At 45.3% G+C, this 13938-nt stretch overlaps 1 protein-coding gene and 1 non-coding gene across 6 annotated transcripts in view; one reads left to right on the top strand and one right to left on the bottom strand.

Annotated features, from left to right (window-relative positions):
- TBC1D12 (TBC1 domain family member 12) overlaps nt 1-13938 on the bottom strand; it is a 124819-nt gene that overhangs the window by 90979 nt on the left and 19902 nt on the right. For 2 of the 5 annotated variants that reach the window (XM_089897275.1, XM_022569297.2), the window contains exon 1: nt 2729-2861. The exons of 2 other annotated variants lie outside the window; for them this stretch is intronic. Coding sequence is in view for 1 of the 3 variants with exons in the window: in XM_022569295.3 (XP_022425003.1) it covers nt 2729-3669 (941 nt within the window). In the remaining 2 variants the exon portion in view is untranslated. Of the gene's footprint in view, nt 1-2728; nt 5042-13938 lie in introns of those variants that run through there. One more of the 5 variants, XM_022569295.3, reaches the window with a different exon arrangement.
- LOC115801520 (U6 spliceosomal RNA) lies at nt 11933-12039 on the top strand. The gene has a single exon (XR_004021824.2). It is a non-coding gene; the product is annotated as a U6 spliceosomal RNA (small nuclear RNA).

Raw genomic sequence — 13938 nt, 5'->3', positions numbered from 1 at the left:
CATACTAGCACTAGGTACTGTAGATTCAGAAATGAACACCACAGTCTCTGCCTTTAAGGTGTTCAGAATCCAGTTAAGGCTTTGACTAAATGCTAAGAGAAAAATTATGCCTCTGTCTGATTCTGCTCTTTCCCAAGAATGTTAAATGAAGCAAGCAATGATGCTTAGAATCTTTTTTTTTTTTTTTTGCGGTACGCGGGCCTCTCACCAATGTGGCCTCTCCCGCCGCGGAGCACAGGCTCCGGACGTGCAGGCTCAGCGGCCATGGCTCACAGGTCCCGCCGCTCCACGGCATATGGGATCTTCCCAGACCGGGGCACGAACCCGCATCCCCTGCATTGGCAGGCGGACTCTCAACCACTGCACCACCAGGGAAGCCCGATGCTTAGAATCTTGACATTCAGATCTCAAAAATGAAGCTTACAGAAATTAACTTCAGGGGACCTAAGTTTACTGATTTCCTACCCAGTGCTCTGCTACATGTGAAAAGTATATCACATGAATGTCAACTACCATGCTAATTAAAGTCCTATTAGTCTACAGGTTAAAGAAATTTTCTAAATTATATAAAAATTCCTGCCTACTGTCAATAATATGAAAGCCTCTTATAACAGATGTGCCTTATTATTTGAATATTGCAATGCATATATAATGTATCTGTCTTCAAACTTAATCCCCACTAGCCTGCACTCCACCTCCAAGTCAGGGACCAAGCAAGTACTCTGGGTGTACTGGTTGAATTAGTGCTCTCCACAGCCCCTTTCAGGTGTAAAACTGCCTGACAGGGCTTCCCTGGTGGCACAGTGGCTAAGAACCCGCCTGCCATTGCAGGGGACAAGGGTTCGAGCCCTGGTCTGGGAAGATCCCACATGCCGCGGAGCAACTAAGTCCATGCGCCACAACTACTTAGCCTGCGCTCTACAACCCGTGAGCCACAACTACTGAAGCCTGTGCGCCTAGAGCCCGTGCTCCACAGCCAGAGAAGCCACTGCAATGAGAAGCCCATGCACCTCAACCAAGAGTAGCCCCTGCTCACGGCAACTAGAGAAAGCCCCCGCGCAGTAACAAAGACCCAGCGCAGCCAAAAATTAATTAATTAATTAAAAAGCACTTAAGGTGTGTTAAGTTTTTTTACTTGTAACCTTGTGGAACTTTTGGGTGTTTATTGGTCATGTTTTTATGTCAGCTGTCAGGCAGTTTTATTTATTTATTATTTTTGGCTGCGTTGGGTCTTCATTATGGTGTGTGGGCTTCTCATTGTGGTGGCTTCTCTTGTTGCAGAACACGGGCTCTAGGCATGTGGGCTTCAGTAGTTGTGGCACACAGGCTCAGTAGTTGTGGCTGGCGGGCTCTAGAGCGCAGACTCGGTAGTTGTGGCGCATTGGCTTCACTGCTCCGCGTCATGTGGGATTCTCCCCCGGCCAGGGCTCGAACCTGTGTCCCCTACATTGGCAGGCGGATTCCTAACCACTGCACCACCAGGAAAGCCCCCTTAAGTGCATTTAAAATATTGCCACTACAAGCTTTAAGTATATCTTTGCAATTGTAGGCACAAATACAGATCTCACTACTATATATGTTGTCCTATGAGTAACACATAATTAGGATTTCCCAATCTTGATTTAAGCAACTTCATAATTTATTCGTAAATTTATACAAGCAGGAAAAATAAGTTAATAACGTAGAAAAAGGAGTAAGAAATATTAATCAGAAAACTGTGCCTGTGTGTCTACAAATATGCACACTAACTGTATAATCCTCTAAAACTTGAGTCGCATTCCTTATTTCTTTTACTTCTGGTTTTTGTCAAGATCCCTAAAAAGGGAACAAAAACACAAGAGAAAGGAGAAAGAACTTTGAAAGGGAGGGTTTTACAAGTTGGGAATACTTTCCTGTTTTCCTAGAGACTTAAAAAAAATAAGCGTGTCAAAATGTGACCCAAAAGAAATTGCTTTTTCATTAATGTACATTAAAATGAGTATTTTCTAACGACATATTTATCCCTATCAAAGTCCCACTCTGAACCCTGCAGTGTCCAGCACCGTAATTTAATTTCAAGAATAGCAGGTCAAATCACATATACAACACCATAAAAAATTAAAAAGAAGATGCTTTAAAAAGGTAGAGGCCTATCTGGTAAAAGGAAAGAGGGATTTTTCTACATAAAGCGCCATAGTAATTTGGCCTAAAGGCCGGTATCAAATTCTAAACACCAAACTGACGGCATTTTAATAAAAGCCACTGAAACAAGCTGTTAAAGGCTATGAAACACAACCGCCTCTACTTTCAAGAAATCCCAAACTACTTGAATGGGTTTAGACTCCAGGCAAATAGCTCTCCAAAATGACTTCCCTTTCTCTTTCACAACCGCACCCGTACACACGCACCGCACCACACCGCCACCCGCCCCTAATTTTTTGTAGTACATGGGGACGAGGAAAGTGGTCTGTTTTTCCGGAAGAGGGAAAACTGTAGGTAAGGCACTAGCACGCCGGCCTGAAAACACAGAAACCAGGTGTGAATGGCAGGTAGACCGTCCAGCGGACAAGGGAACAGAAGGCCTGGCTCCCCGCGCTCACAACTTCTCCGATACACAATTCAAACCTAGTTCCTCTTCCCCCGGTGAAAAATCAAAGCTCAATCCGGACGCCAGAGAGAGCCTCCACGCCGCTCTCCGCCAGCTCCCGGCCCGAGCCCTCCCCGAACCCCGGCGCAGTCTGCGCTGTACCTGGCGAAGAAGTCGGCGAAGCCGCCGCTCCGTCGAGCCCAGGCCGAGGTCCCCGCGGGGCCCTGCTCCGCGGCAGGCGAGGGCACCGGCGGCCCCGACGGCGGCAGGTGGTCGCGGGCGCTCTGGTGGCGGCTCACCTCGAATGTGTTCCGAGAGTTCAAGTGAACGTCGGAGAAAACGAGGCGCGACTCGGCGCCGGCGCCTCCGCTAGTCCTCTCGGCCGAGGTGACCGGCGACGCGCCCTCCTCGGGATCCCCGGGGCCGGCTCCCGGCTGCTCCAAGTCCTCGCTGCCACTGCCGCTGATGGCCGGACTGCCCCCCGAGCCGCTGCCCGCATCCTCGGGCCTTTCGGCGTCCGCCGCCGCCAGGCAGCAGCTCCGCAGCGGGTCCTCGAGCGGCGCGGCCCAGTCGGACGGGCTGCCCGCGCCGTCCGCGCCCTCGTCGCCAGGCCCCTCCGGGCGGAGGCGGCGGTGGCGCGGCTCCCGGCCGCCGGCGCGGGCCAGGTCGCGATAGTCTGGGCCCGGCAGAAAGCCCGAGTCCCCGTTGGTCATGCCTCCGTGCCGCGCCGCGCGGGCATCCGCCGCTTCCGCGCCGCGGTGCTTGGAGCCCGCGTCCGGCGGGCAGGCGTCCGAGTGCGGGGCTGCGGAGCGCGGCAGAACGCGGGGCTGGCCGGCGGGGAGCGGACAGTAGCACAGCCCGGGCTCCAGCTGCCCCCCGGTCTCCGCGAGATAACGCCTAAGGAGCTGCTGAGGCGGCGGCGTCTCCTCCTCCTCTTCTTCCTCCTCCTGCTCCTCCGGAGTCTCCACAGCGCCGGCGCCTCCGCCAAAGCCGTCCGTGGCCCGAATCATCTTCCCGTCCAGGCCTGCGGGCTCGGGCGCCGGCACAGGGAGCAACTTGGGGTTTCTTCCCGAGCAGGTTCCGGCATCCTCCGGACCCACCATCTGGGGCCGGGTGAGCGCCACCCGAGGAGGTACGGGCTCGGTCCGGGAAGAGCCCTGAGTGCTGGGGCAGCAGCAGCTGCCGCCGCACCGTTCCCAGACCCGCCCCTCCCTCCCGGGAATTCGGGCTGTTGCGGGAGGGCGGGCACCCGCCTGGGCTAGCGCACGCGCAAAAGCCAGACCGGTCAAGCCCCGACCTGGAGATTCCACGAACCATAGAGACGGTAGCTAGAGAGACCCGCTCCGTGACACTCCAACTGCCAATCTGGGATCCGGCGTCTGGATGACGGAGGCTGGTTGGCCCACGCGGAACGTGACTGTCCTTACAGAAGCACGGGTATGGCTCGCTTAGCAAAAATTCACTTGACGTACTTAATTTATGGGAGTAGAATACAGTATGTTAGATGTTAAGTCCTTCCAGCTCTAATTGGTCGCTAGTCGACTTTACACTTTTATATCCACCGATCCATTGCCACAATTTAGGGTTTCTTCGCCTCAGGTCAAAACTCTTCCTTCTCCACTTCATCTTCCCCAATACTACCAAAGTTATCTTTCTTATCTAGGACCACGTTTCATCACATCACCCTCTCTTAAAGATTTCCATCATCACTTAAGGAGAAAGAGGAAGTAGAGTCAGGCAGAGAGGGCTATTGAAATAATTCCAGCACCCCATGAAAATGGATTAAAATGGGGTAATAAGCAATGAATGGAAATGAAGTGTAGAAATCACCAGATGTGATAATTGATCAGATATAAGGAGTGACTGAAGAGGGAGGAACCAGCCAAATTACTACAAAACTCTTGAGACTGAAACTGATGTGGTTTGAAGAAATAGGGACTTGGATTGGAAATAACTTGATTAATAGGAGAAATATATTTGGTAAAGTAAGAATATCCAGCATATAGAGTTCTAAATCTTGGGTTACGGCTTCGGTTTAGAGACGCAGATTGAAGAGTCATCTGCATAATGCAACTAGGTGAGTCATGAGTAACATCATCTAGGAAGAAAGACTAAAGATGGAGGTGGGACAGAGACTCAAAGGTGTCGCTATTTCGGGATGGACAAATAAGCTGTATTGCGAGGGATTAAAGAGGCACTAGTTGTGGATAAAATGAACTGGCAAATATAGACAGCTCATTCTAGAAGTATGTCAATGAAAGGACAGTAGTAGGAGAATGGAGAATTAGAGGAAGCAGCATTGTCAAGCCTTTAAAATATATATACGCACACACAAGAGTGAATGTAACCTATATATGGGTACTAAAATGTGTAAATAAAATGGTCATCCATGTACCTAGCACCCAGTTTAAGAAACGTCAAGTGTCTTTTATAATGAGCATTTTTCAAGGCCCTAAGTAAAAACTAAGTGGCTAGGGCATAGTTAGCAATACATTTAGTATCAAGATCTTTCAGAAGAAATGACCTCCAAGACACAGGTGGAAAAGCTAATATAGGAAAAGAGAAAATATTTGCAATTCATATATATAAGGGTCTACTATCCAGAATATATAAAGAACTCAACTACAAGAAGACAAACAACCCAATTTAAAAATGAGTAAAGGGGCTTCCCCGGTGGTGCAGTGGTTAAGAATCCACCTGCCAAAGCAGGAGACACGGGATCCAGCCCTGGTCCAGGAAGATCCCACATGCCGCGGAGCAACTAAGCCCATGCGCCACAACTACTGAGCCTGTGCTCTAGAGCCCACACGCCACAACTACTGAGCCCACGTGCCACAACTACTGAAGCCCGCGAGCCTAGAGCCCGTGCTCTGCAACAAGAGAAGCCACCGCAATGAGAAGCCCGTGCACCATAATGAAGAGTAGCCCCCGCTCACCGCAACTAGAGAAAAGCCCGCGCGCAGCAACGGAGACCCAACGCAGCCAAAAATAAATAAATAAATAAACAAATATGAGTAAAGGACTTGACCAGACATTTCTCTGAAGAAGATATGCTAATAGCTGTTAATAAGCATATGAAATGATGCTCAACATAATTAATCACCAGGGAAATGCAAATCAAAACCTCAGTGAGATAGCACTCACACCCACTAGGAGGACTATAATCAAAAAAGTCGAAAATAACAGGTGGTGTAGAGGATGTGGAGAAAGTGGAACCCTCACACATTGCTGGTAGAAATGTAAAATGGTATAGCTGCTGTGAAAATGTTTGGTTGTTCCTCAGTAACATAGAATTACCATATGACCCAGCAATTCTACTCCTAGGTATATACCCAAAAGAATTGAAAACAGATGTTCAAACAAAAACTTGCACATGAATGTTCACAGCTGCACTATTCATAAAAAACAAATGATGGAAGCAACCGAAATGTCCATCAATAGAGGAGTGGATAAACAGAATGTGATATATACACACAACAGGCTATTAGCCATAAAAAGGAATTAAGTACCAATACATGCTACAAAGTGGATGCCTCTCAAAAACATTATGCTAAGTAAAAGGAGCCTGACACAAAAGGTCACATATTATATAATTCCATTTATATGAACTGTCCAGAATAGGTAAATCCATAGAGAAAGAAAGCAGATTGGAGATTGTCAATGGCTGGGGAAACGGGAAAAATAGGGCAGGAATGCCTCATGGATATGGGGTTTTCTTTTGTGTGATGAACATGTTTTAGAACAAGATACAGGTGGTGGTTGCATGACACTGTGAATGTACTAAATGCCATTGAATTGCACTTTTTTTTTTTTTTTTAGTTTAGTTTTGGCTGCGTTGGGTCTTCATTGCTGCGCATGGGCGTTCTCTAGTTGCTGAGAGCGGGGGCTACTCTTCGATGCGGTTCGCGGGCTTCTCATTGCGATGGCTTCTCTTGTTGCAGAGCACAGGCTCTAGGCGCGTGGGCTTCAGTAGTTGCAGCACGCAGGCTCAGTAGTTGTGGCCCGTGGGCTCTAGAGTGCAGGCTCAGTAGTTGTGGCGCACGGGCTTAGTTGCTCTGCGGCATGTGGGATCTTCCCGGACCAGGGCTCGAACCCATGTCCCCTGCATTGGCAGGCGGATTCTTAACCACTGTGCCACCAGGGAAGTCCCAAATTGCACGGGTTTTTTTTTTGTTGTTTATTTAAGACCCATTTATTCTCTAGTTCTGCCCACACGGAGACACCCTCCTTGAAAAGGCGTTAAATCCTTCCGTTCACTGCAAAACCTTGTGCTGAAAACACGTGTTCCAAGGTTTCAACTACGAGATCCACATTCTTAAAGCACTGATTCTTAAACCTCATCTAGATTTCTCCCCTTGGATGGGGGGAGATGACCCAAACACACCGAAGAACAGCTCAGGACTGTGGGCTCTGCTCGCCCAGAAGACTTTGCAGCTCCCCTGACCACTCGGCTGGAGCCAGGATTAAGGCCCTGAGACGAGGGGCACCTGCTGGGCTGCTGCCACCGCCACCGGCCCCCAACTCCTGTCCTCTTCACTAGGCTGGCTGTTACCTCTAGTTTCCCTGGAATTTGGGGATTCCAGATGGTCTCTGCTCCCACTTCTGTATCACGCCTGCTGCCTCAGCACTGCTGATCCACACAAAAGTTATTTGATAAGCCTGCACGTTCTTTTTCATCAGAGGACATTCCCAAGGCCACGACTTCCCCCGGCTCCCCACTGCCCTTGCCCGCAGACTGGACGTGTGTGGCCGCCGTGCTGAGTCGGGCACAACCCCCTGGCTCCACCCCGGCGCACTCTCCTGGAGAACTGAGGACTGTGCCCTGGGTTCATCAGCAGGATCTGTCTTGAAGCCAGTCCTAGAGTGACAAGAGCCACACCTGCAGGTCTATTCCACTGACCAGCCGCACAGGACCGAGCTGGGCCCACGGACCTTGGTCTGGATTGTGTTGGCTGGTCATTCTTGCCTAGGTTCACAGGCCAACAGCCGCCGTCCTTCCTCTCCTGCTCATCACTGCACCAGTGGCTCACTCCTACCTGCTGCTGTCACACGCCTGGCAACCTCGTGTTCCGGGGCCAGCCAAGAACTGAGACCCCAGCAGGCCCCTAGTTCCCAGTAGGCAAAGTCCCCATTAAACTACTGCTGCCTAGCCGTGTTCTCGAGGCTTCAGAGCCGGGAAAGTGCGGAGAGCATGGCAAGCCGCCGCGCCCCCAGCCCTGGACCCGCGATGCTCCACCGAGGCGCCGGAACCTCGCCGTACCCCGCCCCCCCAACACAAGAGACCTCTGCGCCCGCCTGTCCCGCGGACCCGGGTGCGCCTCCGGCCACCGCGACCCAGGACGGAAGCGCGGGGCGCGGGGCTCGGCCGGCGGCGGGCGCTGGGGCGGGCGGGGACCCGGGCTCTGGCCCCGAGGCCGCGCGGACCCGCCAGCCCCACCTCCTTCCCCGCCGCCTGGAAAAAGCTAAAATTGCACGTTTTCAAATGGCTTTATTTTATGTGAATTTCACCCCAATAAAAAAATTTAATGTAGGAGATATCTAGACATAAGTATAGCTGTACGATGGTAAAGATGAGGGTAGCTAAGATAATCTAATCTCAATCGTTTGTCTTTTCAACCTTTTTCCTCTATGCCTAGAGAATTTAACCTTGCAATTTCCTTTCTGCTGTCAAACCTTCCCTAACTTGTTAACTTATTTTTTTCAGGCAACCACTCTATTTCTTCCTCTGTGAAATCATACTCTTTTAAAAATACAGTTTCTTCAAATTGTTTATTTTGTTCAACTCCTTTCTCTCCCACGGTCAATAGAAGAAGGTTTTATGAACCATAATAGCCCATACAACCCTTCTATTTTATCAGTGCAGCCTTCAAAATTGACACATTTATATTTTGTAACTTTGTCTACAGCAATATGTATTGCATAATAAACAATGATAGTGGTTCTTCTTAGTGATTAGTGGTTATATGTCCCACTTTCAACAATAAAACTTTCCGATTTATCTGATAAGTAGTATCATATCCTATCTTACAAAGAAAAAAAAAATCTTCTTTCAAGGTGTAGCATATCCTTTCTGTGGTCCTTAAGGGTCTGACATCAAAATCTTTTGATACCATATTACATTACTACAACTCAGGCATAAATAATATATCCTGGTACAGTCCTATAAATCAGATGAAATCATTATGATGAGAAGGCATATTCTTAATCTCTGCTGTAAAATATTAATTAATATTAATTAATATTAAAATATGAAAAACTATTGGTATACTTGGATTCTTACATTTCTGAGAAATTTGACTTTCACAGAAATTCTCAAAACACATGTAATTAGGGTTTCCCTGGTGGCGCAGTGGTTAAGAATCTGCCTGCTACTGCAGGAACACGGGTTTGAGCCTGGTCTGGGAAGATCCCACATGCTGTGGAGCAACTAAGCCCATGCGCCACAACTACTGAGCCTGCACTCTAGAGCCCACGAGCCACAACTACTGAGCCCACGTGCCACAATTACTGAAGCCTGCGCACCTAGAGCCCGTGCTCTGCAATATGAGAAGCCACTGCAATGAGAAGCCTGCGCACTGCAACGAAGAGTAGCCCCCGCTTGCCGCAGCTAGAGAAAAGCTCGTGCGCAGCAACGAAGACACAACGCAGCCAAACATAAAATAAATAAAATTTTTTTTAAAAAAGAATTTCCTTCCTTTAAAAAAAAAAACACGTAATTAGTCATATTCTATGTGTATGACCCAATTCTCGTTATTGAAGAGTGAAGAATGGTACCATTATCCCATACTATTATTTTGCTACAATTGTACTCAAGGAGAGTACAAAGGCCTCCAAAAAAGACCTCAAAGCTCCTCTTTCTTTAATCAACTTTTTTCCTGTTACACTGGATTTCCAAATAGCATTCAACAGCTTAACCTTCTATCATGTTAAATCACCATCAGCAACACCCACATACACTTTTTCTCACTTAGCTGCACATTAGCAGCAACATTTAGGGAGTTTTTTTTTAAAATGCTGATGTCTGGGCCATACCCAAGACAACTTCAGTCAATATCTCTGGAGGAGGAGTCTTTACACTAGTATTAAAAGCCACTCAAGTCATTCTAATTTATAGCCAAGGTTGGAAAATGCTGCCTTATACCTATAACCTATCTCTCTCCTTCCCTGAACAAGTGAACTGCTTTAAAAAGATGTTTACACATTGTGCACCTCCAGATGTGATACCCAGAGAAGGATACAGTGTGGCCGAGGATGCACAACCTCAGTCTAATTACACAAAATCATCAGATGAACTTGAAATGAGGAAAATTCTATTTTAAAAAATGAAATGGGGGGTACTCTATTCTTCAAAAAAAAGGTAGTATCATAGAAGGCAAATAAAAGCTGTGGACAGGCTTGAGATTAAACAAAATTAAAACAACATGACAAGTACATGCAATACCTGCCCCTAAACTGGGTTTTGTATTAGGTAGAGAAAAGGAAAACATTCTATGAAGGACTTTATTAGATCATCTGACACAATTGTCATAAGCACAGTGGATATTTTTTTTCCATAAATTTATTTATTTATTTAATTTATTTTTGGCTGCGTTGGGTCTTTGTTGTTGCCCGCGGGCTTTCTCTAGTTGCAGCAAGCAGGGGCTGCTCTTTGTTGTGGTGCACAAGTTCTAGGTGCACGGGCTCAGTAGTTGTGGCTTGCAGGCTCTAGAGCGCAGGCTTAGGCTCAGTAGTTGTGGTGCATGGACTTAGTTGCTCCGCGGCACGTAGGATCTTCCTGGACCAGGGATTGAACCCGTGTCCCTTGTATTGGCAGGCAGATTCTTAACCACTTCGCCACCAGGGAAGTCGCAGCACAGTGTATTAAGTAAAGGTGTCAATGTAAAAATTGATATTTATAATTAACAATTGCTATATTCTGTAAGAAAATATTTCTGCTCTTAGGAAATGTACACTAGAGTATTTGGGATAAAAGGCCATGATATACGTAATTTACCCTCAAATGATTTAGAAAAAAAAATTATGCATGCACACACACACAGAACAAGGGATAAAGTAAATGTTAACAGTGGATAAACAACAAGGTCCTATTGCATAGCACAGGGAACATATTCAATATCCTGTGATAAACCATAATGGAAAAGAATGTGAAAAATAATAAATATATGGACAACCAAGTCACTTTGCTTAACATAACATTGTAAACTATACTTCAGTAAAATTTTCTAAAATGTTAACAGTAGGCAAATCTGGGAAAGATATGTGTTCTTTGTACTATTTTATGTTTATAGCTTTTTGTAAGTTTATTTCCAAAAAATACCGTTTTAAAGATTTCTCTATTTTCTCACTCGTCACCTGCCCTCCCCCCCCAATTTACTCCATTCTAGCTTCTGTCCACAATTCTTTACCCTCATCAATGACTTCCCTGTCCCTAATTTAAGGAAAAAATGTCAGTCTCTATCTTGCTTGATCTTTCAACAGCATTCATTCTGTTAATCACTCCCTCCAATTTGAAACACTCTTTCACCTGGCTTTCAGCCTTTTAAAAGAAACACTCTTTTTCCTCAGTTTTTATTATTCTGTTGTTGCCATACTCTCTTAGTTTTCCTCCTACCTCTTTGGCCACTACTTCTCAGTCTCCTCAAGGGAAGAGAGAATTCTTCCTTTTTAGCTGAAATTTCCTAATGGAATAGTTCTGAACCCTCTTTTCTTCTTATTCAACCCCCTTTACCCTCGGCAATCTCATGATTTAGATGATCATCTATAAACTGAGGACTCTTGAATTTGTTATCTACAGCTCCAACATTATAATCCAAATGCCTTCTTGATACTTACATGTAGATATTTTTAGACATCATAAACATAACATGACTGAGTCTTTCCTAGTTTTCTTCCAGCATTCTCCATCTTAATACATACCACCACCCTCCACTCAGTTTCTCCAGGTCCTATATGCCAACTGTGTACCCAATATATCTGCTTGGTAGTCTCAAAGTCACCTTGATCCCAATATGTCCAAGTCTAAACTCATAATTGCCTTCTCCAAATCTGCTCCTATTATAATATTCCATATCTCACCAAATGACAGTACTTTAGTTCACACACCTAAAACCCAAGAGTCATCCTTAATACCTCCCTCTTTCTTACTCCTTATCCAGGTGTAGTGGGTTGAATTGTGTCCCCCCAAAAGATATATCCAAGTCCTAACCGCAAGTACCTGTGAATGTGACTTTATTTAGAAAAGGGTCTTTGTAGATATAATTAAGATAAGGCTCCCTAAATGAGATAATCCTGGATTAGACATACTCCCTCTCCTAACAGAGCTAATAAATAGGTGTGATGGATGTCATTATAAAAGAAAAAAGAGGAGTGCTCACTTCGGCAGCACATATACTAAAATTGGAATGATACAGAGCAGATCAGCATGGCCCCTGTGCAAGGATGGCATGGAAATTCATGAAGTGTTCCATATTTTGGGGAGGGATAAATAAGGAGTTCAGGTTTAACATATACAAACTACTATATACAAAATAGATAATCAACAAGGACCTACTGTATAGTGCAAGGAACTCTACTTAATATTCTGTAATAACCTACAGGGGAAAAGAATCTGAAAAAGAATGAATATATGTATATGTATAACTGAATCACTTAGCTGTACACCTGAAAATAATACAACATTGTAAACCAACTATACTCCAATATAAAATAAAAATTAAATTAAAAAAATCAAATAGTGGGGGAAAAAAAGAAAGAAGAAGAGAAGACATGGAGTGTCTCCATGTCTCCACATGGAGACACTGGGAAGAAGGCCATGTGAAGATGGAGGAGGAGATTGGAGTGAGGCATCTATAAGCCAAAGGAACCCAAAGGATTGCTGATGGTGCCATCAATTAGGAGAGAGGCGTGAAGTGAATTCTCTTGCAGAGCCTTCAGAAGAAACCAACTCTGCCAACATCTTGATTTCAGACTTCTGGTCTCCAGAATTGTGAGAGAATAAATTTATATTGTTTTAAACGACCAAATCTGTGGCAGTTTGTTATCACAGCCTTAGAAGGCTAATGTACCAACTAGTCACTAAAGTCTGTTTGTTTTACCCTCCTAAATATCTTTTTTTTAATTATATAATACAATGTTATCCACTGTAGCTCACCATGTTTTACATCAGATCTTCTGAAATTAGACAGCTGAGAGACCCTTACAAACTTTCAGCTATAAGATGGATAAGGTCTAAGGATATAATGTAAATATCCTCTAAATGTACTCACTTTACACTCTGTCTACCCACCCAGACTAAGTTACTATCATCTCTTTCCTGGGTGACAGAATTACCCTCCAACTGGTCTCTCCACATTCACTTGGGGCCACATTCAAACATTTTCCCATGCTGCAACCAAAGTACTTTTTTTTTTAAGATTTTTTTTAATGTGGACCATTTTTAAAGTTTTTACTGAATTTGTTACAATATTGCTTCCGTTTTATGTTTTGGTTTTTTGGCTGTGAGGCATGTGGGTTCTTAGCTCACCAACCAGGGATCGAACCCGCACCCCCTGCGTTGGAAGGCGAAGTCTTAACCCCTGGACCTGCAAGAAGTCCTGCCGGAGTACTTTTTAATAAACACATATCTGATCATGTCACTGCCCTGCTTTTTTAGTCACCTTTATATTAACCTTTCAACTTTTAAAAAGAAACACTTTTTCCTTAGGTTTCATTTCTCTATTGTCTCTATTTTTTTCTCCTACATTTTGGCTGTTTCTTTTAAGTACTCTTTGGGAGGGTTCCTCTTCCTTAATCCAAATGTAAGTGGCTTCCTATTCTCTTAAGGCCAGAGACAAAATCTTTTTCATGACCTACAAAGCTCTTAATGGTCTGTCCACCTATCTAGTCTCCCCTCCCACTTCTCTCCTAAACTCCCTGAACTTCTGTTGTGTTGGTCTTCTTTTTGTCATGGTTACTACAAAGCTCCTTGTGCAAGCTTCTATATCTAGGTTGTTCTCCATGATGACCTGGGTCTGTGTTATGCTGATTTTTATCTGCTTCTCCAATCTCATCTCTCATTTCCTTTCTCCTCACTCAGCATTTTTCACATCAACTTTTCCCTGTTTCTGAAATTATGTGCTCAGCCCCTTCTCCTTAAGGGTCTTCGTGCATGTTGGTCCCCCTGCCTAGAAGACTCCTCCCCACTTTGTTAACCTGATTAACTCCTATGCTTTTTCAGGACTCAGTTTTAATGTCACCTCCTCAGAGAAGCCTTCTCTGATCTCTACTCCAATTGCTTAGACTCCAGTTATATGCTTTCATAGCACCTTTTTTCTTTGTAGTCAGTATCACAGCTATAATTTTATATGTATATATATATAAATATATTTGGTTGG

Source organism: Delphinapterus leucas, chromosome 16 (genome assembly GCF_059928025.1).
Source record: "Delphinapterus leucas isolate spDelLeu-1000000601 "Yukka" chromosome 16, BTC_Dleu_Yukka2, whole genome shotgun sequence".
NCBI lineage: Eukaryota > Metazoa > Chordata > Mammalia > Artiodactyla > Monodontidae > Delphinapterus > Delphinapterus leucas.
The sequence above is the reverse complement of the archived record's forward strand: the minus strand, read 5'-3'. Positions and strand labels throughout refer to the sequence as shown.